This window comes from Mastomys coucha, unplaced genomic scaffold (assembly GCF_008632895.1).
Source record: "Mastomys coucha isolate ucsf_1 unplaced genomic scaffold, UCSF_Mcou_1 pScaffold3, whole genome shotgun sequence".
NCBI lineage: Eukaryota > Metazoa > Chordata > Mammalia > Rodentia > Muridae > Mastomys > Mastomys coucha.
In genome coordinates, this window is record NW_022196909.1 from 50,315,628 (window position 1) to 50,340,766 (window position 25,139).

The following is a 25,139-nucleotide window of genomic DNA, read 5'->3' on the forward strand; positions in this document are numbered from 1 at the left end:
AAGGAATGGAGACATGGCAGGCAGAGCTGTGAGCTTCATTGCTGGGCTGGACTCTGTGGCAAGGAGGATCCAGGATGACACTGGTGCTCCCCGCTCCTGCTCCTGCCACCACCGTGAGAGAGGGGTGGATTTGGACCTGCTCACACCGAACCTCACAAGAACCTGGAGTTACCTAGCTCAATGTGCTTAGAGCAAGTCTGGGCAGAGCTGTGGGAACTGTGGCCTCCTGCAGGGCTTCCACTGCTTATTGTTATTCTAACGTCTGACCTCTGAACTCTAACCCATCAATGTCGGCTTTAATCTGAAGGCACTCTGACCTATGTAGCTTTAGCAAGACTGCTAGATTTGTGGCTTGGCCCCCTGAGAGCCCATTAATTCAATCCAAGATTGAATTATCTTTACTGTCCTCCTCATTATCTATTTGGCTCACGTCATGAGTATCATCAGCCAAGACTCCAGGGCCCTTAGGGCTTACACAGGACAGCTACAAAGATGGAGGGAAAGTGGAGCTGTTTCCCTCAAGCCCCCCCACAGGATTGCTTCTGCTTCCTTTTTTTTTTTTTTTTTTCCTACCCAAAGTGAACTTCTTTGAGGCCTTCACACTAGCTGCAGCGTGTCCCTGCAGGCCCGAAACTACCCAGGCTCCTTGTGGCTTTCACTCAAGTGTCTCATCCTTTGAAAACCTAATCCCAGAGATCACCTGGGTCTCCCAGCCCTCCATCCTAGAATTCGGACGAGGAAAAAAAAAACCCACACCTTCATCTTTATTTTTGTTTTTCTAGACAGGATTTCTCTGTTATAGCCCTGGCTGTCCTGGAACTCACTCTGTAGACCAGGCTGGCCTTAAACTCAGAAATCCGCCTGCCTCTGCCTCCCAAGGGCTGAGATTAAAGGCGTGCATCACCACTGCCTGGCTTCACCTTCATTTTTAATTACTAGCACTACCCTTTGTGATGCATGAGAACAGAATTCCCAACAGCTTCCATGGCACCTCTGACCTGCCACTGAAGGACACCATTATTTACATTCCCCTGTAGAGCACCCAAGTGGCTCTCATGGCCCAACTGGCAACAGGTTTGGATTATGTGATGATAGATTCACGCTGGACCACAGGCAGGAGGCAGACATTACCCAAACCCCAGGAAATGCACCCACAGCTGTGGAAAACAAAAACAAAAACTCGACTTTTATTGTTACCTGCCTAGTGCAGGGGATTAAATCGCCTCAAGCTAGGTCCATATATTAGTGTAAAAATCTGTGTCTCTCCCCCCCCCCCAAAAAATGTACAAACCCCACGTGATTATAGAAAAACCAATGTGGTAGCTACAATAGAAATCCCCACCCCCAGCCTCAGGCTATTGCTCCCTCTGTTGCCCATTCTAATATTTACTCCACAGAAACAGAGCGGCTTTACGAAGCTCTAGCTGCAGCTCGGCAGGTAGGAAGGAGGGGTGGGTGATTGAGGATCACGGCAGGGATTACCCCCAGGTCCAGTGTGTCAGGGGGCAGAACAGAAGGAAGCCAGGGCTGAGGACCACTGTAGGGGTTGGCCTTCCTTGTCCCCCTCATCCCCCCCAGCCCCCAATTCTCAGCTGGCGGCGTCCAGTGTGTGACAAGAAGAAAGCTGGGGGCACCGTCACCTCCCAGCAACCAGTGTTGTCCAGTGGGCCTTGTCCAGTGTGTGCCCGGCATTTGCCCCAGTTCTTCCCCAGAGGATAGCTAGAAGTCTAGCAGGATCCCAACCACAGGGCCAGCTGGGTGGGTGGCGCTTGGCAGGTGAAAGGAAGAAGGGAGTGTGTATCCGGTAACAAAGGCTTCCGCTCCCTGGGCAGGCCCAGCCCGCCGCAGAGACACTGCCTCTTGGGAAGGGGCAAGTGAGGAGATGGTGGGGTGGGGTGCCATAGGCTTCTCTGGTTTTAGTGTTCAGCTTCCCCTGGATGGCTCCTAATGGGAAAGGGCTGCCGGGTCCTGAGTTCACACTGTGTTAAGTGCGTCATCCGCCAAGAACCGATGAAGCTGGGCGAAGGGTGGCCGCTGCTCGGGCTCTCGGCTCCAACATCGGAGCATCAGCTCATACAAGGTCTGCGGGCAGGCGGGTGGCCTGGACAGGTATACCTGCAAGGGAAATGTGAATGTTAGGCAGGGATAGATGGCCTTTCGTTCCTGGAACCACATGCTCTGGCCCCTCTGGGCCACATCCCTTCCCTCCGCTCTGACCTGCCGGCCCTGGTCCCTGAAGAACTCGCCGGCATTCTCGATGACCTGCTCGTCTGTGAGCTGCCCAAAGGGCTGGGACCTGCAGAGCATCAGCACCTCCCACAGGGTCACTCCGAAGGCCCATACATCACTGGCTGTTGTGAACTTCCCCTGGCATGCAAAAAGGCAAGAAAAGCAGAGAAAAATCTCAGTCAGGGTAGATTTGGGGTTCACCCATCCTCGCCCTGGCTGTCCCCTTCTGCCTGACACCCTTTCGTCTGCTCCTCTGTTCCTGCCTCCTAATGCCCCATGCTCTGGCCCTCTCCTCCTCCTCCTCCACCTGCCTTCCTCACACTGGTACTGAGCCTCCATCCTAACCTAACCCCTCTAGTTCCAGCTTCCAACCCTTATCCCTCCATCCCAGTACCCACACCCTTGGCTCCTGGACCCCTCCCCCCCACTACTGTTCCTTCCTAGTTTCTTTTCTTTCTTTCTTTTTTTTTTTTTTTAAGATTTATTTATTATTATATCTAAGTACACTGTAGCTGTCTTCAGACACCCCAGAAGAGGGCATCAGATCTCATCACGGATGGTTGTGAGCCACCATGTGGTTGCTGGGATTTGAACTGAAGACCTCTGGAAGAGCAGTCAGTGTGCTCTTACCCGCTGAGCCGTCTCTCCAGTCCTCCTTCCCAGTTTCTTGACCCAGAGGGACCCTCAACTTCCAAATACGGAGAGTGTAGCCCCAGAAAGGCAAGAGGCTGAGGAGCCGCAGACCCAGCGGAGCGGCAGCCAGGGCCTCCCCTTTCCCAGCCTGCCTCTTTTGGCAGCTCACCATGAGAATGCACTCCCAGGCCATCCACCTGATGGGCAGCACTGCCCGGCCCTGTACACGGTAATAATCCCCAGCATAGAGATTCCGGCTCATGCCGAAGTCGGCAATTTTGATGGTGAAGTTCTCCCCAACCAAACAGTTCCGGGTAGCCAGGTCCCGATGCACGAAGTTAAGCGTGGCCAGATAGCGCATGCCAGAGGCGATCTGGGCCCCCACGTGTAACAGCATAGGGTAGCTGAGTACAGGGAGAGAAACAAAGGTCACAGGCAGTCCAGATCCATCCCGCTTTACACAGTCCTGTCTGGGAGATGGGAGTGACTATGGACACCCGTTCATCCTCGGTCCCGCTGGAACCTTTACCTGCCTGCCCCCATCCCACGATCCCCTCCTTCCTTCCTAGCCTGAGTGAGGGTCAGCAGACCCACTTGGGGTGCTCTTAGGAAGGCCTTGCCTCAGCGAGTGGGTACCTGATTGTGGGCCCCTGGTCAGACTCTCTGTCCCCAGGGAGCCCCTGAGTGGCCTTGTTCTCCAGCTGGTGGGCACTGAGGAACTGGTTCAGGTCGCCGTTCTCCATGTAGTCTGTAATCATGCAGAGGGGGTCATCCTGCACACACACACCCAGGAGCCGGATGATGTTCGGGTCCTTCAGCCGTGACATGATTTTTACCTCCTTCAGGAAATCATTCCTGGAGAAGCAGGAGAAGGCTGGAGAAGGCGCCATGGCGGTATATTCTTCTTCCCTCCTCCACGGCCCTCCCCCCAGACACTAGGCTCTGTTCCTTGATCTTCAAGGCTCCCCCATCTTCAAGACTTCCTACCCAGATCTTCAAGGTCTCCCCCCATCTTCTAGGTTCCCACATCTTCAAGGCTCCCCCATCTTCAAGGCTCCCCCCATCTTCAAGGCTCCCCCATCTTGAAGACTTCCTACCCAGATCTTCAAGGCTGCCCCCATCTTTAAGGCTCCTCCTACATCTTCAAGGCTCCTCCTACATCTTCAAGGCTCCTCCCACATCTTCAAGGATTCCCCTCCCCCCTTTTCTAGTCATCATCTCTGGTCCTTCCTTACTTGGCATTTTTTTTAAATTATTTTTTATTTAATTAAAGTATAATTACATCATTTCCCCTCTCCTCTTTCCAACCCCTCTCATGTCCTCTCAAGGTGGCTCGGTCTCTTTCAAATCCTCACGGTCTCTCCTTCTTTAGTTATTACCATGACATGTCTATGCGTGAATCAATCCATAACCGAGCTCTGCCTGATCCCTTTTAAGGCTGACCACTTAGGACTGGATAACCATCAGGAGGCTGCTCAGCAGACACGATTAATTCTCCTTTTCTCGGTAGCTGTTAATTGGCAATAGCTCTCAATCTAGGAGTGATCTCTCCCATTCACCCGGCGTATGTTATCAATATTGCTGCCCCGAGTCTCACCTGGCATTTTTGGTGGCATCTGGCCGGAGGATCTTCACTGCTACCAGCAAGGGGTGTCCCTTCTGCACACTGATAGGGAAATCACTACTGACCAGCTCTTGAGGGTCCTCTACTTCACACAGGTGTACCTGGAGAATGAAGGTCACCGCTAGGCCACAAGGACTTCCAAGGTCACAGTGTCAAACTGGGTATCAGCACAAATGGCAAGCTGCCGGCCAAGGATGCACGCAGCCACGGCAACAAAGCTCTACTCTGGCCAGACACCATCAAAGCTGGGCATGCATCCTCCTTACCTCCCCAAACTGGCCCTCGCCAAGCTTCTCCTTGAAGCGGAGACGTGACCGAGGGAAATCCACTCTGGGTGGCCCATCCCCGACTGCCCCTGGGGGCAGTGCGGGCACAGCATAGGTGTTTCCCCCAGTGACGCCCTGTAGGGTGACAATGTCAGCCTCGGCGTAATGGGGGACGCTGTTCTGGGGAGGTGGGGGTAGAAGCGGGGCGCCTGGCTTCTCAGGCTCCATATAGTCCCCACTGCAAGCTGGAGGGGTAAAGGGAGAGAAGATAGGATGAGCCCTGAGTACCACATCTTCCAGAAATCCCTATGTCCCCTGTGTCCCAGATGCCAGCCTCAAACCAGAGAAGACAAGCTCAAGAACAGTGCTAGGCACCCAAAGGCTTGCGAGGTAACGCAGATAGTTGAGCAGAAAATACCAGGAAATTTTACCCTCTGAGGTCTCCTGGCACAACCCCAAACACTAGGTATGTCTAGGCTGAAAGAAGGACTCGTCCACCCAGCATCTGTAGGAGGTCCATGCCAAGAGTCTCTTCCATGTAAACCCTTGTCCCACTGACCAGCAGGCCCTGCTGTCAACCCAGCCCCTCCATGCCAGTCCCTCCCAATCCCAAACACACCAAGCTCGAAGACAGGCTGAGACAGGGTACACAGAGAAGAGAGAGGCTGACAGGTCTTTACAGGCCCCCAAGACAAGAATGTTTATAGACAGGAGGGAGGCAGAGGTTGTCACCTCCGGGCCCTGGGGGAGGGGCCACAAGGAGAAAGCAACACAGAGGAAGGAGGTAGGACAGGAGGGGCAGCATGAGCCTTCACCTCTGGGACTGCGGAGAGAGGACACAGAGGGGGAGAGGGCAAGCGCCCAGGGTGAGGCCCTTCTCCTCGCAGCTCTAGAGAGAGGGGAGAATAAAGGAAGAGTTACAGAAGAGCCAGCACCAGAGCGGCCATCCTCTCTAGCTCTGGAGAGCAGCGTGAGAGGAGGGGACAGAGCTAAGGACAGAGCTAAGACCAGCAGCCTTCCCCTTGGCTCCAGGGGTGGCTGGGGAGCTCAGTAGATCAGAAGAGCCACAGCGGGGGAAGCAGAGAGCGCAAGGTATGCAGGCTTTGCCCTGCCCAGTAGAGTTATGGGGGAGGGGAGCCCCCGCAAAGCCCAGCAGTAGAGGGGCTTACCCTGGGTGTTGGTGGGTTTGGCCCAGGCGGGTGTGGGGGGGCCCGGGCCTCGAGGGGGACGGGCGTAAGTGGCCAGAAGGAGGCGGTAGGCCGGATTGGAGAGCAGCAACGCTGTCGGGAGAAGGAGGGGGGAGACACGGGGAAGGGATGAGACTCAAGGCTAGACGGACAGGGAGACCTGGAATAAGGCAAGACGGGGCATACGGGAATGGAAGTCCTAGAGACAGAAATAGAATAAAGCAAGGCCCCTCCAGAGTAATGGAGAGCTGAATGGATGGGCGGATGACGGATGGGGGCCGGAACTGATGTCTGACTGCTAGATAGACAAATGTGTTTATGAATCTAGATGGATGGTAGGGTGGGGGGTGATTAAGTGAGTGGCTGGATGGACAGAGAAAGATGGATGGATGGCAGATGGAAAGAATAAACGTGGAGGGTAGAGAGACAAGGAGAGGGGCACAACAGAAATCTACCACACAGTGACAGCATGGGCCCACTGGCATTCTGGGTAACACACAGAAAAGCCTTGGGGGAGACTATATAGAGATGGACAGAAATGAGAAAAGTGATTCAGAACTGGTATAGACAGTACGGGAGGAGGGCTACGGTAAGGACACAGGTGGAAGATGGACGTGGTGGCACTAGAACAAAGCAGGCTTACCAGAGCCATTGGGGACGCAGGGTGCAGAGTGGGGTGGAGTCCCCCGAGGCCGGGGCTCCTGGTAAGGGGGTGGCTCTCGGGGTCCTGGGCGGTTGTTGATGAGGATGGTGTCCCCAGGGACAGAGAGGTGAACTGTCAGCTCCTCCTCCAACACGCGGCGCTCGGCCTAGCTCAGGATTAGACAATATGGTCTGAGCCACCACTAAGCACAGCTTCCTGAGTCACTCTTACAGCTGTAGCTCCTACGGCCCCGCTTCCCTGAGGTCACCCCATAGGACCCAACCTAAACCTGACCAGACCCTAATGATCAGCCACAACAGACACGCGGAAGTCCAGGACATACGGAGAACGGGCGACCCTACGCTTGCCCCCTTCGCTCAACTCCTCTCCAGCGTTTGCTCCCAATAGGCAGGTTGGGCTTGGTTACAGAAGAACCGCAGGGGAGGAAGACAGAACTGGCTGAGGGACAGAATGTGAGGGAAGGATCTGTCCTCCGGCTCCTTCCTGAGAGAGGGCTGCTGGGTCACCTGCTACATACAGCCTGCACTGGAAGGCCCTGACTCCTTCAAGGTACAGGTAGGACTCTCTGGCTCTTGCTCTTCCCTAGCTCTGGAAACTGCCATGTCCTCTCACCCGAGGAGACCCACAGTGGTGGGAACTGACTCACACAGTATTACTGTCATACACATGCTCACTCTTGACAATGGTCTGTTTCTGAGATTAGTCCACGCCCTATGGATCTTACCAGCCCCTGATTCTGCACGAGCGTGCACACACACACTCAAACACATACACTCATACATATAACACTCATGCACATTCACATGCACATACACACTCATACACTCAAACACATATGCTCATACATACAAAACACACATTCACACACATGCATATACACATATGTATACACACAAATGCTCACACAAAAATATACAACACTTACATACACACATGCACACTCATACATGCACGCACATGCATATATACACACTCATATATACAGCACTCACACACATACACACACATACATACAACACACATGCATACTCACATTCACACACACATGCACATACACATACACACTGTCCTGCCTACCTTGCTGCTCAGTCACTCACACCCTCTCACACTCCTATACAGTCTTATACACACACAAATACATGTGCACACACTCACATGCATATGCATGTGCACCCACACTCACACACACATACACACTGCCCTGCCCACCTTGCCGAGCAGTCACTCACACATAGACACAACACACTCACATATATGCACTCTCTCACACTTGTATACAGTCATACACATACTCATGCACGTGCATGCACACGCACACACATACACTCTCACGTGCACATGCATATACTCACACACGAGTCGCCTGCGTGCAGGCGTATATATGTGCACACACACTCACATGCACACACTCACACTTGTGTCACCCACGTGTGTGCACGTACACACATATACACACAGCCCCACCCACCTTGCTGAGCAGCCGGCGCCAGTGCAGCCTCCAGAGCATCAGCGCGATGATGAGAAGCAGCAACAGGATGATGGCCACCAGGCAGCCAATGAGGATGGCAGTTGGGCTCCCCTCCGCCTTGGCCACCGGCTGTTGACCCCGGGGCTCCAGCTCTGACAGAAGAGAATGGTCAGCACCACAGCGGGAGTCCTACCCCACCAGAGGAGGAGGCCCAGGGGAGCTGAGGGGAACTGCTCACCCAAGCTGCTGAAGTTGGTGGGAGGCGGGCCAGGCGGCCACCACGGGGCTGGTGGAAAGGTGTCGGAAGAGTCATTCACCACATCTGGGGAGAAGGAAGAGGTAGCGAGAGCGGGGACCCAAGGGGATACATCTGTGTGAGACCTAGGGCACCGAGGCGGCTGGTGGTTACTAACTAGCTACCCAGAGCAATCCCATCTGCGGAGTCCCTGCCTAACCGGAAGTGGAGAAATCAGGGCGGGGCCTTGGTGATCAGTGGGCTTAGAAAAGAGGCTTCTCCTCATCTAGGCAGAATAGAAGTCTTTCAAGCTTAACTAGACTTCCTTCACTCAGGATGAATCAGGAACGGGGGTGTGGTGGGGTGGGGAGCGCGGGGGGGACTAACACAGGAACCACAGAGAGATTTGGTGAAAAGGGACCCTACACACCTATAGTCCTAATGTTTAGGAGGCCGAGGCACAGGAAATCATTGAATTTTAGGCTGATCTGGGTTATGTAACGAGACCCAGATAGAATCATTTTTAAACTTTATATTTAAGAATAATCTGGCTGGATGTGGTGGTGCATGCTTTTAATCCCAGCACTCGGAAGGCAGAGGCAGGCGTATGTCTGTGAGTCACGGGCCAGCCAGAGCCATAGTGTGACACCTTGTCTCAAAAACACACACACAAAAAAAAGAGTCTATAAAACACCAAACAAAACAAAACAAAAGACTCTACAAAGGACTGGGGGTCTGATTACTCTGCCTTAGTTTGAAGGAATACCAGGGCACCACCGGATTAACTGTCACATGACAGACAAACCTAAGCAAGGCTAGGGGCTGTCACACTCAAGAGGCTTACCTGAGATGAAAGAGATCTCGCTGAAGAGTAACCAGGGACCCGCAAAGAGGAACCGGCACTGCAGGAAGCGGCCCACGTGGCCACCCAGGGGCACTGAGATGGCCCTCGCTCTGGGGTCTCCAAGGCTGCCTCCCAGAGCATGGCGTACAGGCTCTCCTTCCCAGGCCATGGCGGGGCCCCTTTTAAACCGGCATTCCACCCCGCCTGGTAGGCGGGCTCCCAGAGTGTGCATGTTGTTACAATGGACCTGAGGGGAAGAGGAAGACACGGGAGTCTAGGCCAGAAGAACCCAACAGTCCCGACCACTCCCGGAGGGCGGAGCTCACTCACCTGCATGGTCTGGAACGTCCTCAGCCGGTCAAACTCAAACTCCATCTCCACGTAGCCAGTGGGGAAGCTCTGGTTGCTCCATCCCACATAGTCATAGCCTGGCCAGACCCGCAGCTCCTGGCTCTGCCTGAAATCGTCCAGCCCCACCACGCCATCTGCCAGCTGGCCCAGACCGCCATACTGCAGCCTGAAGGGAGGAAATGGGAAAGGAACATTGAGGGAGGGTGGTAGGGACCATGCATGTTTTCTGCACGGACACACACAGCAAAGGCCTAGAAGCTGGATTCTTACCAACTCTTCCTTGCCAGCCTACCCCAGTGCCATGCAGCGCTCTCCTCTTTACACACATACCCCACACTATCTCAAGGTATCTGTGGGTCGCACACCACATGGAACCACAACCGTTAAGGCACCGTTCAGTCCGCAGTGTGCTTATTGTAACTGTCCCAACAGATATTCTCAGTTGGGGTGGAGTCTCTTCTTGTTTTTAGATAGTGTCTAAGGGAGTCCAGGCTGGACTAGAACTCACTGTGTAGCAAAGATTGACCGACATCCCTGATGCAACTGCCTTTGCCTTCCATGTTCTAGGATTAGTGGAGTTCTGGATATCCTGAAGGTTTTCCTATAAGGTGGTCCTTGTCTGACCATGGGGTACCTCTTTCTGGTTCACACGAAGTAGCCTCTGGGCTAGAAGTCAGCTCACCATTCTTTGGTCCTGGCCTGTCCTTTCAGGTCCTACCTAACTGGCACTCTCCACAGTCCTTCCACTTCACGGCCCAGGCTACCCTTTGCTCTATCTCATGTCACATTCAAACACGCACAGACACATGCACATGAATACACACACATGCACATACACATACATGCATATGCACTAACACACATGCACATACACATGTAGACCTGTACATACACATACGTGCATACATATACATGCAGGCATGTGCATGCACATGTACATACACATACATGTGTGTGATCACACACATGCATACACATACATGCATATATGCACCAGATGCACATACACATACATGCATATATGCACCAGATGCACATGTACATACATGTGTATGCACTCACATACATACACTTACACAATACATGTGTAGATATATACATACACATACATATGAGTGTGCACACACATACATACAGGCACACACATATTGCACATACATACATATGCACATTCATGCACATACTCAGACATGCATACATGTGCGTGCACACACACATGCACACATGCACTACTAGCCTTCTCCCATCCCAAGCTCCATGTTCTGCAGGGCCGTCCCTCTTACCCTCCAGCAGTATATCCATCGTAAGTGGAATCATTGAGATGCACCATCATCTCAGATAATTGCATCGTCTGCCCCACGGGGGCTGTATATGACAGGAGTCCATCTGGGAGGGTGGAAAGAGGGGAGTTACAGCCGTCAGGCCTGCGTGACTTCAGCCCTTTCTGACACGTGTGGAGAAGGCTACACTGTCTAGTCCCCTCTCCCCTCTCCCTGCCACCTTGCTGACAGCAAAGGCTCTCTAACACCCTTCCTCACACCTGCTAGCCTGTGCTCCCAGGACTGGAAAGGATTCTTGAGGGGCTAACCTACTCACCCCGCCAGAGGCAGCCATAGAGCTCCACCCGAAGACAGACACTCATGACCCGGTCAGCCCTGGGGTAGAAGCGGACCAGCCGGGCCACCATGGGGGGCCCGAGGTCCTTCAGCACCACTCCCCCAGGATCCTCGTTACCCGAAATCACCTGTGGGCCAGGGAAAAAATGTGGATGGGTAGGTAGGGCTCTAGGTCAGAGCTAACCTCCTAGCTTTCAGCTGCTCCCTGGCTCAGCCTACTGGGGCCACCGAGAGGCTGGCAAAGGTGACACTGAGCACACAGTACCGTGGAGTGCAGCTGGGGATTTTTAAGAGGGTTCTGTAGCAGGGACCACTGGTGCCTCTCAAAGCTCTGGTGGTCTGACCTCAGTTGTATCTCAGCTCCCATACCCCTCCCACTCCTGTCTGGTTCCATGTACCAGACCCTGACCCGGACTCTCAGCACCCAGGTTCCTGTCTCAGCACCCCCACCTGCTTCATCCCACTCCCTCTGTTCATTCAACAGCTGACCGAGTGCCCACTCTGGACCAGACATGATCTCAGTGAGGAAGTCAGCCCCTCCCACCGCCACAGGACAGCTGTGAGGGAACAAGAGGCAGTGTGTGGGGCGGGAGGCATAGTGAGGTGGGTGTCCAGAGGAAGATCTGCAGGAGGTGGTATCTCCAAGGAGAACTGGATAGAGGAAGAGGGGGCCTGCGGGTGTCTGAGGGAAGGGCTTGTCAGGTCTAAAGAACAGCAAGTATACAGGCCCTGACGGTGGGGAGGGACCTTGGTTTGTTCCACAAACACCAATAAAAGCAGTATGGCCACTGTATGTACATGCGTGTACATCTGTACACTCAAATCCAGGGTCTGCAGAGACCAGAGGAGGGTGAAAGATCTGCTGGTGTTGGAACCAGACCAATTGAAATGCATTACACTCAGCAATTGGGGTTTTTGTTTTTTTTCTGAGATAGCCAAAGCCAGTGCTGGGCTGACAGCTGGGTATGTCAACCTGATTACTTCAGCTAATGTGTGCTGTCTATAGCCTGGAGGAAAAGGTTTGCTACGGAGGAGAACATGCTGAATGGTTTAGACTTCATCTCAGCTGGGTGAAAGAGCACGTGGCTTAAAGCAGGAGTGAAAGGGGAAGAAACACCGCAAAGGTGGGTACAGAGAGGATCTGAGAGAGTGAGCCCCCGATACATCTTAGTTTGTGGTCTGAGCTGCTAAACATGGGGATGGGGAAGTAAGTTTCCCCAAGTTGAGAACAAGAAAAAGGAACAGATTTGGGGTAAAGAGTCCTCTGGAGTGGTCAAGGGTAAGTCTGAGAACTCCACAGGAAGATAAGAAGCAGCCAGGTTGAGACATAGAGATGCTGGAGCTTAGGCAGTGACAGATGCTGTATGGAGCGTGACAAGATGGCTTCCATTCCCAAGTGCCCCCTTCCAGCCTCACCTCCTGACCCCAGCGGTCCTTCCAGTCCATCCAGCGGCGGCCATCTCGGGAGTAACGCAACCGGTAGCTTCGGGAGAACTCTTTGCCCAGACCCCCAGCATGGCGGCCCTGGGTGCCGACCAGAGCCACCAGGTGTAGCCTACGAAGGTCCACCTGCAGGTACTCCTCTTCTTTGGGGAACACAGGCCCTGCAGGGCACCAAGCCCCATCTCCATCACTGCTTTCCAGCCTGGGGAAACAGAGGAGGTCAGGGAGGCACTGGATCCTGGATGTCGCTTGTAGTTCAGGCTGGCCTCACTGAGTATCATTGTAGCTCAGGCTGGTCTCACTGTGTAACTTTACAGCTCAGGCTGGCTTCATGTTTAGTAACTCTGTAACTCAGGCTGGCCTCACTGTATAACTTTGTAACTCAGGCTGGCCTCACTGTGTAACCTTGTAGCTCAGGCTGGCCTCACTGTATAACCTTGAAGTTCTATTCTTCCTGCCTCTAACTCCTGAGTGATAGGGTTATAGCCATCCCACCCACTTCTGGGGTACTGGGAACTGAATACAGAGCTTCATACTTGATGAGTACCCTAACTGAGCCCCATTGCCAGCCTGGACGTTGGGTCTATTTAAAACCTGTTCCCACCATGTTGCATACGTCTCACTGGCCTGGGCCTTCTCAAAAGGGGGGGCTGGAAGGGCATAGAAGGGTACATAAAAGAGCTCCCTCGAGGTGACCCCCAGTGTCATGTACCTGCTATGTCGGGCAGCGGTAGAGTCTGACCAGGAGCTGGACACAGAGATATCGCTGTCTGGAATGGTGCGGTCCTGCATGCCCAGGGCATAGCGGCACTTGGCTGAAGGGCACAGGCACAGGATGGGTCAGAGTCCCCCCAACTTTCTGACTCCCAATCTCTATTCCTCAGGGACCCAAGATTCAGTCTCCTCACCAGGGTCAAAATGTCCCTTCATGTCAGCATCTCCAATTGTCACCAAGAGTAGCAGCAGCAGTAGAGATGAGAGGGTCCCTGTCCCCATCGCTCCTGATCCCTCTGGCCTATGGAGGAGGGGACAGCATCTCTGCAGGGGGCAAACAGTACGGTCAGCTCACCAAGGGGTCAAGGTACAGCCAACAGCAAGAGACAGACAGGAGGGCTGCTTTGGGGATAAGAACAGTAAAATGGCCAAAGATAAAAATAAGAAGTCAGTGTTTGGAGAATGGCTCTATTTTAAACTGCCTCCCACATACCAGCCACCGGCTGAGTCCTCAAACAAGACAGTGTAACTTTATCGTAGGCCACTTTGTAAGGTAGATGTTACGATCCCTATTTAACGCACAGAGAAACCAGATAGAGATCCGTTTGTTAAATCACACCCCTAAAGGCCCTCCATCCCCCCTTCAACCAATAAAATAGAAACAAAAATAAATAAAAACAAAACAATGGCTTCAAGAGAACGTAGACAACACACAGGACAGGCAGAGGGCCTAGTAGTTATAATAAAATAAGAGCGCATATAAATGAGCAAAAGAAACAATAATATAAACAATTCAATATAGAAATGGCCTAAGAATATGAATATGCACGCCACAGAAGAACAAAGCCAACTTGTTTAAAAATACATATTTTAAAAAATGGTCAAGTTCCTTAGAATCAGAAAAATACAAATCAGACTGACATAGGAATTTCTTTTTCTTTTTCTTTTTCTTTTTTTTTTTTAAGACAGCCCTTACTGGGAAGCCTAAGCTGACCTCAAAGTTACTATATAGCTTAGGCTGGTCTTGAACTTTGGCAGCTCAATATCCTCAATTTTCCCAAATGCTGAACTTGACAAAGTATTTTTTTTTTAAGATTTTTTTTTTTTTAACTGAGGGTGGAGAGATGAGTCAGAGGTTAAGAGCATTAGCTGTTCTTCTAGATTACCCCAGTTCAATTCTCCGCACCCACATAGCAGCGCACAACTGTCTGGAACTCCAGTTCCAGGAGATCCAACACCCTCACACATGCATACACACAAGGAAAATACCAATGCATATAAAAATAAAAAGTAACCATCGAGATTTGTTTTCTTTTAATTTTTATTCATATTAAGGTTTTTCCTGCGTGTTTGTGCATCACATGCATGCAGTACCTGAGGATGCCAGAAGAGGGAGCCAGAACTCCTAGAACTTGAGTTACTGATGGTTGTGAGCCAAGTGGGTACAGGGTCCTCTGGAAGAGCAGTAAGTGCTCTTAACCACTGAGCCAGCTCTCCAGCTCCAACAAAGTGTTTGTAAAAGTTATATCTTCAAGGGAAGAAGGACAAAAGGGAAGCCACCACGGGGGTGGGGTGGAAAGCTTCTATGTAGCTATGAAAAGAAAAAGAGTACAGGGCCAGAGAGACGACCCAGTGGGTACAAGACACTTGCCTCTCAGGTTGACAAGCTGAGTGGGACTCATGGGTGGAAGGAAAGAATCAGGGTTGAAGGTGAAAATCAACTCTTTTTTATTTGTTTGTTTGTTTTTGAGACATGTCTCTCTCTACATAGCCCTAGCTGTCCTGGAACTGTATAGACCAGGCTGGCCTTGAACTCACAGAGATCCAGCTACTTCTGCCTCCTGAGTCCTGGGATTAAAGACCCGTGCCACCACTACTGGCAAGAACTGGCCCTCGAAAGCCATCCTCTGACCTACACACACACACACACACACACACACACACACTGGGGAGATGGCTCAGCAGTAAAGAGTACTGGCTGCTCTTTCAGAGGACCCAAGTTAGATTCCTAGGACTAACATGGCTGTTCACAACCATCTATAACTCAGGTCCTAGAGGATTCCATGCTCTCTTCTGGCCTCCAAGGGCACCATGCGTGCTTGTGTGGCACAGACATACATGTAAGCCAAAATGCTCATACATATAAAATTAATAATAATAATAATAATGCATAAATTAGAAAGAAAGGTGGGGTATGGTGGCATACACTAGTATTTCTAACACTTCAGAGGTGAAGGATTAGGTGTTCAAGGCCAGCCACAGCCCCATTCTTAAGTTTAAGACAGTTTGGGATACATGGTACCCCAAAACCTGAAGCCAACAAAAGTATAAAAAAAAAAAGAAAGAAAGGAAAAAGAACTAAAGAGAAAAATGAGGGCTGGAGAGTTGGTTCCACAGTTAAGAGCTCTTACAGAGGACCCAGGTTCAGTTCCTAGCGTCCACACCGTGGTTCACAATCACCCATAACTCCAGTTCTAGGGAATATAATGACTTCTTCTAAGCTCCACAGATACCAGGCACACACACATCATAGACACACACACTACACAGACATACATGCAGGCAGAACACTCATAAACATAAAATAAAAAATATACAAATAAAAAAATTGCTTTACATTTTTAAAAGTGTATGCGTCTGACTTAGCATGTGTTGGTTATATCACTACTGAATGAGAAAACCAAGAAGTATGAGAACTATTCCACCCCGTGAGAGCAAAGGATAAACAAACCCACTGTCTGCTCACACTTTCATGGTCATGTCTAGGGAGACTGGGCAACAGACACGAACAGGGAGGGCACACAAAAAAAGAGAGAGACAGGTTAGCTGTGTTAATTCTATAAAACACGTGGAGCAGTACCATGCATTTATGTACAGCCATGTGACATAGAAACCAACATAAAAAACCACTCTGTGGGGGCTGGAGAGATGGCTCAGTGGTTAAGAGCACCAACTGCTCTTCCCTGAGTTCAAATCCCAGCAACCACATGGTGGCTCACAACCACCTGTAATAAGATCTGACGCCCTCTTCTGGTGTGACTGAGAATAATGACAGTGAACTCACATACATAAAATAAGTTAATAAATCTTTAAAAAAAAAAAACCACTCTGGTTTTCAAAACATAAAGGTGTTTAAAGTTTAGTTGGTTTACTGAGAAAAACACAAGAGAATTAAGCATCAGCTAAGCCCGAGCCCCTCAGACGTCAAAGCCTACAACCTAAGGACAAGACTCCATCAGTCTCCGATCTCTGTCCTCTGTGCTTCCATATGGCCACTGTGGTGGCTGGACCAGAGGCGGGACATCGTCTCAGAACTTGGCTGAGAGTCGGAGCCCCACCTGGACCCACTGGGTCAGATTCCCCAGGTAGCTGTCCCCCTGAAGATTGGGGTGCTTTTATTCTGGGGTAGAGACAGTTTACCCTCCCCAAAACCACCCCAGCTGAAGTCTCCATATAAATGCAGGGGTCTGCTGGCTTCTGTCCTGGGGACAGAAAGCCCCTCCTGACACCTTGCAGTGCCTGAGGCCTATACTGAATTCTAAAGGTCCTACAATCCTGAGGGACACTGCCCCTCTTGCACCCCTGCTACCACCAGGTCTGCCCAGCTCTCCTTGCCCTGCCTCTAACACTCCATCCATCTTACCTCAAGTTCCAACTTACTGAAGGTAGCAGAAGAGCTGCAGGCTGAGAAGGCTGAGTTGCCTTGGAGATGAGGGCAGGCTTAAGCTATGGGGGAAGGAAGCCAGGTCACCCCAGGAGGTAGGAGGAGTTGAGGGTAGACTCCCCAAGCCCTTTGTCCCCTGCCAGCTGCTCCCACAATGCTCTAGGGCAGGAATGTAAGAGGCAGCTGAGACCCCCCATCACTGAAGTGGCAGCTGAGGGGGCTGACTGGGTTGCCAGAGGGCACCTGGCTATCAAAGGAGAGAATGGAGAGGACCGAGAGGCATCAGGACCAGTCCCTGGGCGATACAGCCCCGTGGTACAGGGGAGCAAGCCGCCGGGACTGGGAAGTCTGGCAGGGAATTCCTGGGTGCTACTCTCTACCCCCACCACTGTAGGAACAGCAGGGCCCTTGTTCCCCTGTGTAACCTTCATGCCTATCCCAGATGACTCATCAGAGACAGACAGTGCTGAGAGGAGCCTGGGGCTGACATACAAAGCCAGGCAGGGACAGGAGGCGTGGAAGGGGGAGTGGGGGGTGGGGGGGGCAGAGCAGAACACAAAGCCAGAGGTAAATAGAGCAGGCTGAGAACGGGGCACAGGGCCAAGTGCAGGAGCTGCAGAGACATGCTCACAAGGTCTGGGGCAATCCCTTTCCCATTGTCCCCTAGGTCTTGGATCCCACAATCAATCAGACAGGCTCAGGAGATCCATCTCAATGGCACCCCACCTGGCCCTTTTTCAACCAGTTACAAACCAAGGATCAGGACACTCTGCCCCAGGCCCTTCCTTCTCCTCTCTTAAACCCATCTCCCAATCCCAGCTTTAGATACATACAGCACACAGGGGTGGAGTGAGACTTAAACCCACTGTGAGCACTGAAGGGTACCCTGCTCACGCCTCTCACTACATTTTCCTTTCCTTTCCTTTTCTTTTCCCTTCTGACCCTCCTGCCTCTTCAGCACATCCTACTGGCCTACGTCCCACCAAGATCAGCTCACACACAATTTCTATCCACTCCGTACAGATTTTTTTTTCTTGTATGCCACTATCCTGTTTAGATCCAAAGAATGGAGTTCAGTTTTGCACCCAGACATTCACATCCTGGAAAGGCTGTTTCAACTCATTTCAGCACCTTGAGCACCCCCCCCCTCCCTTTCCTGCAAAAAGTCAGAGAGATGAATAGTCTACATAAGAGATTCTATAGTTTCCCGGATTTGATTTTGTTGTTGTTCCTGGACCCTGCAAAATTAATTAAAAATTAAATTTTATTAAGTATTACCTGGACCTCAAGTAAGAAAGGACTTTAAAGACAACTCCTACATTAAATTCCATCTTCCATCATTTAAAAAATATGGAATGCTTCATGAATTTGCATGTTATCCTTGCGCAGGGGCTATGCTAATCTTCTCTGTATCGTTCCAATTTTAGTATTATGTGCTGCCAAAGTGACACCACTCCATACAGATCTTGGCATCTTCTGTGTGTGCATTTGATTGCTTTTGTGTTGCTTTTTTTTGGGGGGGCGGGAGATTGGTTAGTTGCTTGGGGTCTGTTGTCTCACTATGTAGCCCTGGCTAGACTGGAACTCGAGAGATCATCGGCCGGGTGGTGGCGCACGCCTTTAATCCCAGCACTTGGGAGGCAGAGACAGGCGGATTTCTGAGTTCGAGGCCAGCCTGGTCTACAGAATGAGTTCCATGACAGCCAGGGATACACAGAGAAACCCTGTCTCGAAAAAACAAAGACAAATAAGTAAATACTCGAGTGCTGGGACTAAAGACATGTAATCCTACAGCAAAATAGTTGGTTGATTTTTTTGAGACAAGGTCTCAAGTTCAACTCCGATGCCAAGGAAGGCTGACCTTCAGTTCTTGATCACCAGAGGCTGATTACAGGTGTGTGCCACACACCCTGAGGTAATCTATGAAGTCAGCTCTCACCATTTAAATGTAAATACTAAACGGCAGACACACGCTCCTGTAATCAGACGACGACGATGTGAGACACACGCAGGCCCTGAGGTACAGGATCCCCAAACATCCAGGGTGACTGAGCCGGAGGGAAGCCAAAAGGGCAGGCAGGAACAGGTGGGACTTTAAAAACAAGGGCCATTTCTCCACTTTCTCAAGCATTCTACTGTCTGTGACCTGTCCCTACAGTGCCACACGGGTCTAGACACACCTCCATCCTTCTCAGCCAGTCAGTTGTAGGCCAGCCGGGCGGTGGCTGAGAGAAGGGGTGCTGAAAAAGAATGCCCGGCCAGAAAGGAAGCCTGGGAGCTTTGCTCATTGGGCGGTGACCTCGTCTCTTGGCACAACCCGGCAACCCCGGAGCGTGGCTGGTCCGGTAGGTTGGGCGTCAGGCTGGCTCCCTCTGGCCTGGGCAGCTTAAACAAGTCTGTAAGCATGGCACCGGAGGCCGGTGGGGAGGGGTGATGGGGGAGGCACCGAGAGGATGACTCAGTGGGCTACATATGCGCACCTGTCCTCTTGGGGCTCGTTTCTCCCCTCACCCAAGAAAAGAGAGGTCCTTCCTCTCTTTTCGGAATACTTTCTCTGAAAGTCAGGGCCCTCTGCTTTGGATGGGGAGTCAAAATCCCGGGGCGGCGAGCATAACTGGGGTTCCCTAACCCGCGCCCCTTGCCTCTTGCGCGTCCCCGCCTCGGTCCCTACCTCTCATGGCTCTCCGGGGCCGACCCGGGCGTCCGGCCCCGGTTTGGGGCCTCCTCGGCGGCGGGGAGCGGGAGGGGAGCACAGGCGCCGGCGGGGCTCGGGTGTCGGGAGGCGGCTCCCGCGAGCAGCTGTCGGGGGCCTGTTCCGGGGAGAGGAGCCAGCGCGGGGCCGGATCGCGCCCAGGCGCCGCCTCCCCGCGCCCGTCCCCCGCCGGTACTCCCGCCCCGGCGCCCGCGCTCCCACGCCCGGCGCCGCCCCTCGCTCCTCTCCTAGTGCGGTGCCCGCCCTGCATGTGGCCCCCCAGCGCGTAGCCTCCCCTAGGTGATCCGCACGCCCATCCCCCGCCACCCCGATGCTGGGGTACAGCGGCACCAGCAGGGGCCGGGCTATAGCCCCCCCTAGGGACCCCGTGCGGTGGCCCGGGAGAGGGGGGAATTAGCGCCTTCCCTCCTCCCCTTTTTCTGGGCTCGGTTCCTGGAGAGAGGGAGAGGAGCGCGGAGAAGCGGCCCCAGGGCACGCAGGAAGGAGCGGGTTCCCACAGGCCCAGCACCGGAGCGAGAGCTGCAGCCCGGTTGGGGGAAGGGAGTCGGGCTCACCTGTCTAGCCAGACCCTCTTGGTTCACACCCCACCCCATTTGTCACCCTTTGGCACACACCTCTCCTCCGGATCCCAACCTAGATTAGTCCCCCGGCCCCGCGCGCCCCGAGTCTGAGAGCCAGTCACACTCTTTTAGTCTCAACTTTTTTCCTGTTCCCTTCCAGAACCTCTCCCCAGCTCAGCAGCTCCCTCCTGGCTTCTTGGGGGCCCTGAGATCCAAACCCCCAAGCTCCGGGTCCCCCTGGGATCCCTGCTCCATCCAGGCTAGCTCCGGGAGTCCTTCTCGGGCAAGCCTCCCTCAGTCCCAGCCAGCTCGGTCCCTGGTGGAAGCCGCAGAGTCTGGCTTCTGGCAAGGAGAAGGGCAAAATGGAGCCAAGATGAGGTGGGGGTGGAGGAGGAAGATAGGCGCCCTGAAAAAATAAGACACTGCTCAAAGCACAAGAACGCAAGACCCAGGGATACAAGGAGACAATGAACAGAGAGCTGCTGAGCCATGGACAGGAGAGCTGGAGGCAGGGAGGAACAACAGAGCTTATGTGAGAGGTGTTCCGTCCCCATTCAGCACCACCTGTCAGTCCTGCCTCTCTCCAAACCCCCTCATACCTGCCAAGTCCCGGGATAATGTCAGGTCACAGTAAAGTCTCCGGTCTCACCACCCGGTTGCAACACATCCCAACTGATTCAAAACTCACACCCAAAAGCATTTCCAAAGAGTCCCAAGGAAAACACGAAGTCCAAACCAAGACAAGTACACAAAAACCTACCAGGAAGATAAGCTGCCCCTAGGGAGAAGCCAAGGCAGGCTGGGTCTCCAGTTTACAAACCCAGGGACGTTCCAGCTGCTGAAGGGCCTAATAGCTCCCATGGTCACTGGGAGAACTGCCTCTGACCTTTCCACCGAGACCTTAAGGGACCCCCTCCCCCCAATCACCTACCCCTCTGCAGACAGCGATAGGAAATCTGGGTCTTGCAGAGGCTGGGCGGAGTGTGGAGCTGGCTGGGGGTGGGGCTAAGGTTTCCCAGTAACCTCACCTGCGCTGGCGGCAGCCCCTCCTCCCAGGAGGGCCGCTCTGGGGAAGCCCTTGACAGGACTAGCAAAGATTCAGCTCCTCACACCCTGTGGGACATTCCACGCCCCAGACTCACATTGCCCAGTGAAGGGTCCATGGGAGGTGTGGAAGAAGCCAGAGTCTAGAAGCCTTGGCCCCTTTCTCATTCTCCCAGGAAAAATTCCTAGTCGGTGATGCCCACCTCGCCCCAGACCAGGGCTGGAGGAGTAGGAGGGACACAGGGCTAGGGCCCAGCGGAGTCAAGTGACAGCAGAAAAGGAGCTGGAGCCGGCTGGAATGTGCTGCTTGGAGCCCAGATTCCCAGGGGCCAGAGAGGGAAATCCCAGCTATCCAGGGGCCTACATAGCTGAGCCAAGAAGCCAGTCATCTGTGGCTCCCCAGCCCTCTGCTCCTCACCAGGGGCCCCCCATTGTACCCTAGAACCTGGAAGTTCTCTCTACTTCTCCCTCATGCACACACTCCCATGCTGGACATTTTTCTGCAAGCCCAGGAAGAAGAGGCAAAAACAGCTGGGGGAGGGGGAATGTGAAGAGAGGCACGTAGGAGAAATAAGAGCTCTGCCTGAGGCCTGCAGACTACCCGGCCACTGCAGGGAAGCAGGACAGAACCAGTGAGAGAAGAGTGGACCAGATGGGCCCACTCTCACCACCCCCAACACACACACTAACTACAGTCCCTGCCCTGAGATGCAGCTGCCTCTAGGAGAGCAGGTTGGGTCAGCAGCTGGGGAGAGGGGGAAGCCTCTGGGGGGGGGGGGGGGGGGGGGGAGGTAAGGAGCTAGAAAGACCCTGGCTACAGGTCACACTTTAAAGCCGCCGAGATCAAATAGGAAAATGAAGCCGGGGGTATGATGGCAAAGGAAGAGATGGCTTAAATCTGAGACAGGAAAAAAGAAAGAAAAGAAAAGAGAAAAAAATGAGACCGATTAGCTGTGCATAATCTGGTGAAGGACTGGAGGTCCAGGATACCAAGAGTCTCCGGGAGGGAGACTGAGGGTCACATAGAGACAGAACGTGGGAGGGGGCACAAGTCTGGAGCGCAGAGAGGCGAGGAGAGTCAAGGGAGATGGTGCCCAAGTAAAGGATGGGAGATAAAGGGACTCTGGAGGAGAGAGGAGTTTGGGAAGGGGAGGAAAGGATTGGAGGGAGGGGAGCAGATCCAAAACCAGAAAAAAGCACAGGCTGAGAAGGCAACTGGAACAGAAAAAACAAGACAAACAAAAACAAAAAACAGAGAAAGGAGGTTGGAATGAAACTGATATGGAGGCAGGAAGGTACAGACTGAGGCATGGAGGCATAGAAAGAAAGACAGGAAGGAAGGAAAGAAGGAAGGGAGAAAGAAAGAAAGGAAGAAAGAAAGAAAGAAAAAGACAGGGGATGGGGTGGGCAGACTTAGGAAGGAAAGACAACTTCAAGACAGATAGAAGGGACAAAGAGAGAATAAAACCTGTCTCCAGGCTGAAGGCCACCAAGGCCCCGCCCTCATTCTGGTCAACCTGTTTCCACACTGGGCCTCCATCCTTCTCTCCTCCCACCACACTTCCAGGCAGGCCTACCTGGTCCCTCCCTACAAAGGCGACTCAGCCCCGAGGCCTGCTCCAGCTCTCCCAGGTGAGCTCTATCTAACTTCCGCTCACCTCCGGGTTCTCCTGAGTTTCAGTCTCCCTAGGCACAAGCCTTTGGAAATCCAGGTCTGAGGCGGAAGAAGCCTCCCGGCTTTGTCCAAGCTCCAGCCTCGGGGGCCCAAGAGCAGCTGCCCTGGCCAGCTGCGGCTGGCTTCAAGGTGACCATGGCAACCCAGCTCTGCTCCCCTCGCTGAGCCTCTCAGCCCCCGCAGAGAGGGAGGGGACAGCCTAACCCAGAGAAAGGGAGGGGAGGCTGAGAACTATGGAACAGGACCAAAGGGGTCTCCCAAACAAAGAGACCCCAGACAAAGAGAACCCCTGACAAAAGCCGCTGAGGAGGAGGTCCGGTCGAAAGCAGCATCGCTAAAGCTAAGTTCATCCTGCCTGATAGAGGACAAGGTGGGCTATGTGGACTAAAGTTGGACGCAGAGGGGTTTGGAATTGACTGAGGGTGGTCCTTTGGGGACCTCCTTCTGAGTCCTAAATAATGCACCCCTTTCCTGGGACTTTGATTTTGTTCCCTTGAGAAGAATCTCCGTTTTTAAAACTGGCTATCTCTACAGTATAAAACTGTGAGTTTCCCCCGCCCCCAGCAGTAGCAATGCCTCACCGAGGCACCTGAAGCAAAAAAGCATCTTTAAAGGACACTCTCCACTCTGTGGTTTGAAAACTCCGAGCCCCAAAGCTTTCACAGGACGTTGACTGAAGGGGGCTAGGGGATGGGGTGGGGGCAGCTGAAGCCAGGCTCCGCCCTCTTAAAGGACTGAAATGTTGACTCCCATCCCATCTGCCTTCCTTTGGCTGAGTCTCCACGGTCCAGTTCCCTCCCACTAGGATGAGGGGCCCAGGAGTTTGTGTGGGTGGTAGCTCTGCTAGCATCGGCTTCCCTTGTGGCTTTCTAATGTGTCACTGAGGATCTCTGAGTCCCGCCTCCTAATCCATTTCACAGAGAGTTATTAAGACTTTGCACGAGGCAGGACTCTCTGATAGAGCTCAGAGAGGTCTGGGAGGACTGTGCTGTCTTCCAGCGCTTCCCCTACAAACAGAATCTGCAGTCACAGAGAGCAGTCTCCTTGTAGTTGATAGAGCTGGAAGGGGCTGTGTGAGCCAGCGCAGAGCTCAGAAACGCCCTCCTCAGTGGGGGTGGGAGGAGACTGAGCAAAGTCTCACGGAAGGGCAAACTTCAAGTAGATCTAGGTGAGGTTAACATTTGCAGGTGGTGTTCCAGGAAGGAACGCCAGCAAGACAGGTTAGACTTTCTTGTGACTAGCTTGGGCCTGTTCTGAAGATGAGGAAGAAGGGCCTTGGGCTTTTGAGCTGGAAAATGACAGGCTTGGGGTTGGGGTCTTCTTTTTCCTCTAAAGCCTGACAATTTCCTCAGAGATGCAAAATTCAGAGCAATGGTGGAGGGAAGGAAATGGTGAGTCCCAGCTTTGTCCTGCTCATACAGCTCTGACGACTTGTCTCCCACACCAGCCGGGAATGCAACGGGTAAATAGTGGCAGCGAGGAAGCGGGGGAGGGGGGGGGCGTGGCAGGAGAGATGGCTCAGTGGGGAAGAGCACTTCCAGAGGTCCTGAGTTCAATTCCCAGCAACCATATGGTGGCTTCACAACCATCTGTAATAGGATCCAATGCTCTCTTCTGGTATGTCTGTAGACAGTTATAGTGTACTCATATAAATAAAATAAATAAGCTTAAAAAAAAAGCCATAAAACTTTCTTTAAAAAAAAATAGTGGCAGCCGATGAAAAGTATACACGTGGTAGGTCATTTCTTTTGTGAGTCTCTGTTGTGTGTTTCTCCTCGAGCCTTTGGGGGAGAGGGGGCAGGGCTCTTCGTAAAAACAACCAACCAGGTCCAGAGACGTTGGAACTTGCCCTAAATGCAAGGCAAGTTGACACCTCCCACCCAGAGCTTCTGGATTCTTCCATCTCAACTTTCCAAAAATTGGGGTGGGGATCTAGCACATGGCTTCCTGTTAGCACTCTTGAGCCTCTGAGTTCTGGGCACTTGGTAACCCTTATTGACACAGATTTATTTCATCTGTCTACCATGGATTTCCTCAGGGACCACAATGAACAAGAAAACCACTGGGGGGCGCTGCCGCGCAGGTGACTAAGGCGGAACACAGGCAGAACAAAGTGAGAGAGGGGGTGGGGGTGTGGAGAAGCTGGCAGGGCAGGAGGGTGGGGGAGGGGCCTCATGCCATAAATACCGAAGGATGGGTCAGAAAGGAT

General features: G+C 52.8%; 2 protein-coding genes and 1 non-coding gene across 14 annotated transcripts in view; 1 reads left to right on the forward strand and 2 right to left on the reverse strand.

Moving 5' to 3' along the window:
- LOC116074627 (H-2 class I histocompatibility antigen, D-37 alpha chain-like) overlaps positions 1 to 25,139 on the forward strand; it is a 714,163-nt gene that overhangs the window by 313,127 nt on the left and 375,897 nt on the right. The window lies entirely within an intron of this gene.
- On the reverse strand, positions 1,161 to 23,129 carry Ddr1 (discoidin domain receptor tyrosine kinase 1). Of its 10 annotated transcripts, none has more exons than XM_031347272.1 (19): positions 22,914 to 23,074; positions 16,918 to 17,000; positions 13,469 to 13,598; positions 13,273 to 13,375; positions 12,534 to 12,762; positions 11,098 to 11,245; positions 10,785 to 10,887; positions 9,481 to 9,667; positions 9,151 to 9,397; positions 8,310 to 8,393; positions 8,072 to 8,223; positions 6,583 to 6,748; positions 5,922 to 6,032; positions 4,753 to 4,997; positions 4,460 to 4,587; positions 3,499 to 3,717; positions 3,032 to 3,266; positions 2,218 to 2,367; positions 1,975 to 2,115 (listed from the first exon to the last, which is right to left on the reverse strand). In XM_031347272.1, the coding sequence occupies exons 3-19, from the start codon at positions 13,554 to 13,556 to the stop codon at positions 1,975 to 1,977; spliced, it is 2,736 nt and encodes a 911-aa protein (XP_031203132.1). In that variant the 5' UTR covers positions 13,557 to 13,598; positions 16,918 to 17,000; positions 22,914 to 23,074. The 10 variants fall into 10 exon arrangements, with proteins under 10 accessions (XP_031203126.1, XP_031203127.1, XP_031203130.1 ...); XM_031347271.1 differs by lacking the exon at positions 22,914 to 23,074 and adding an exon at positions 19,610 to 19,804; XM_031347266.1 differs by lacking the exons at positions 16,918 to 17,000; positions 22,914 to 23,074 and adding an exon at positions 19,610 to 19,802 and having other exon boundaries at positions 1,161 to 2,115.
- On the reverse strand, positions 18,283 to 18,388 carry LOC116075629. The gene has a single exon (XR_004112659.1). It is a non-coding gene; the product is annotated as a U6 spliceosomal RNA (small nuclear RNA).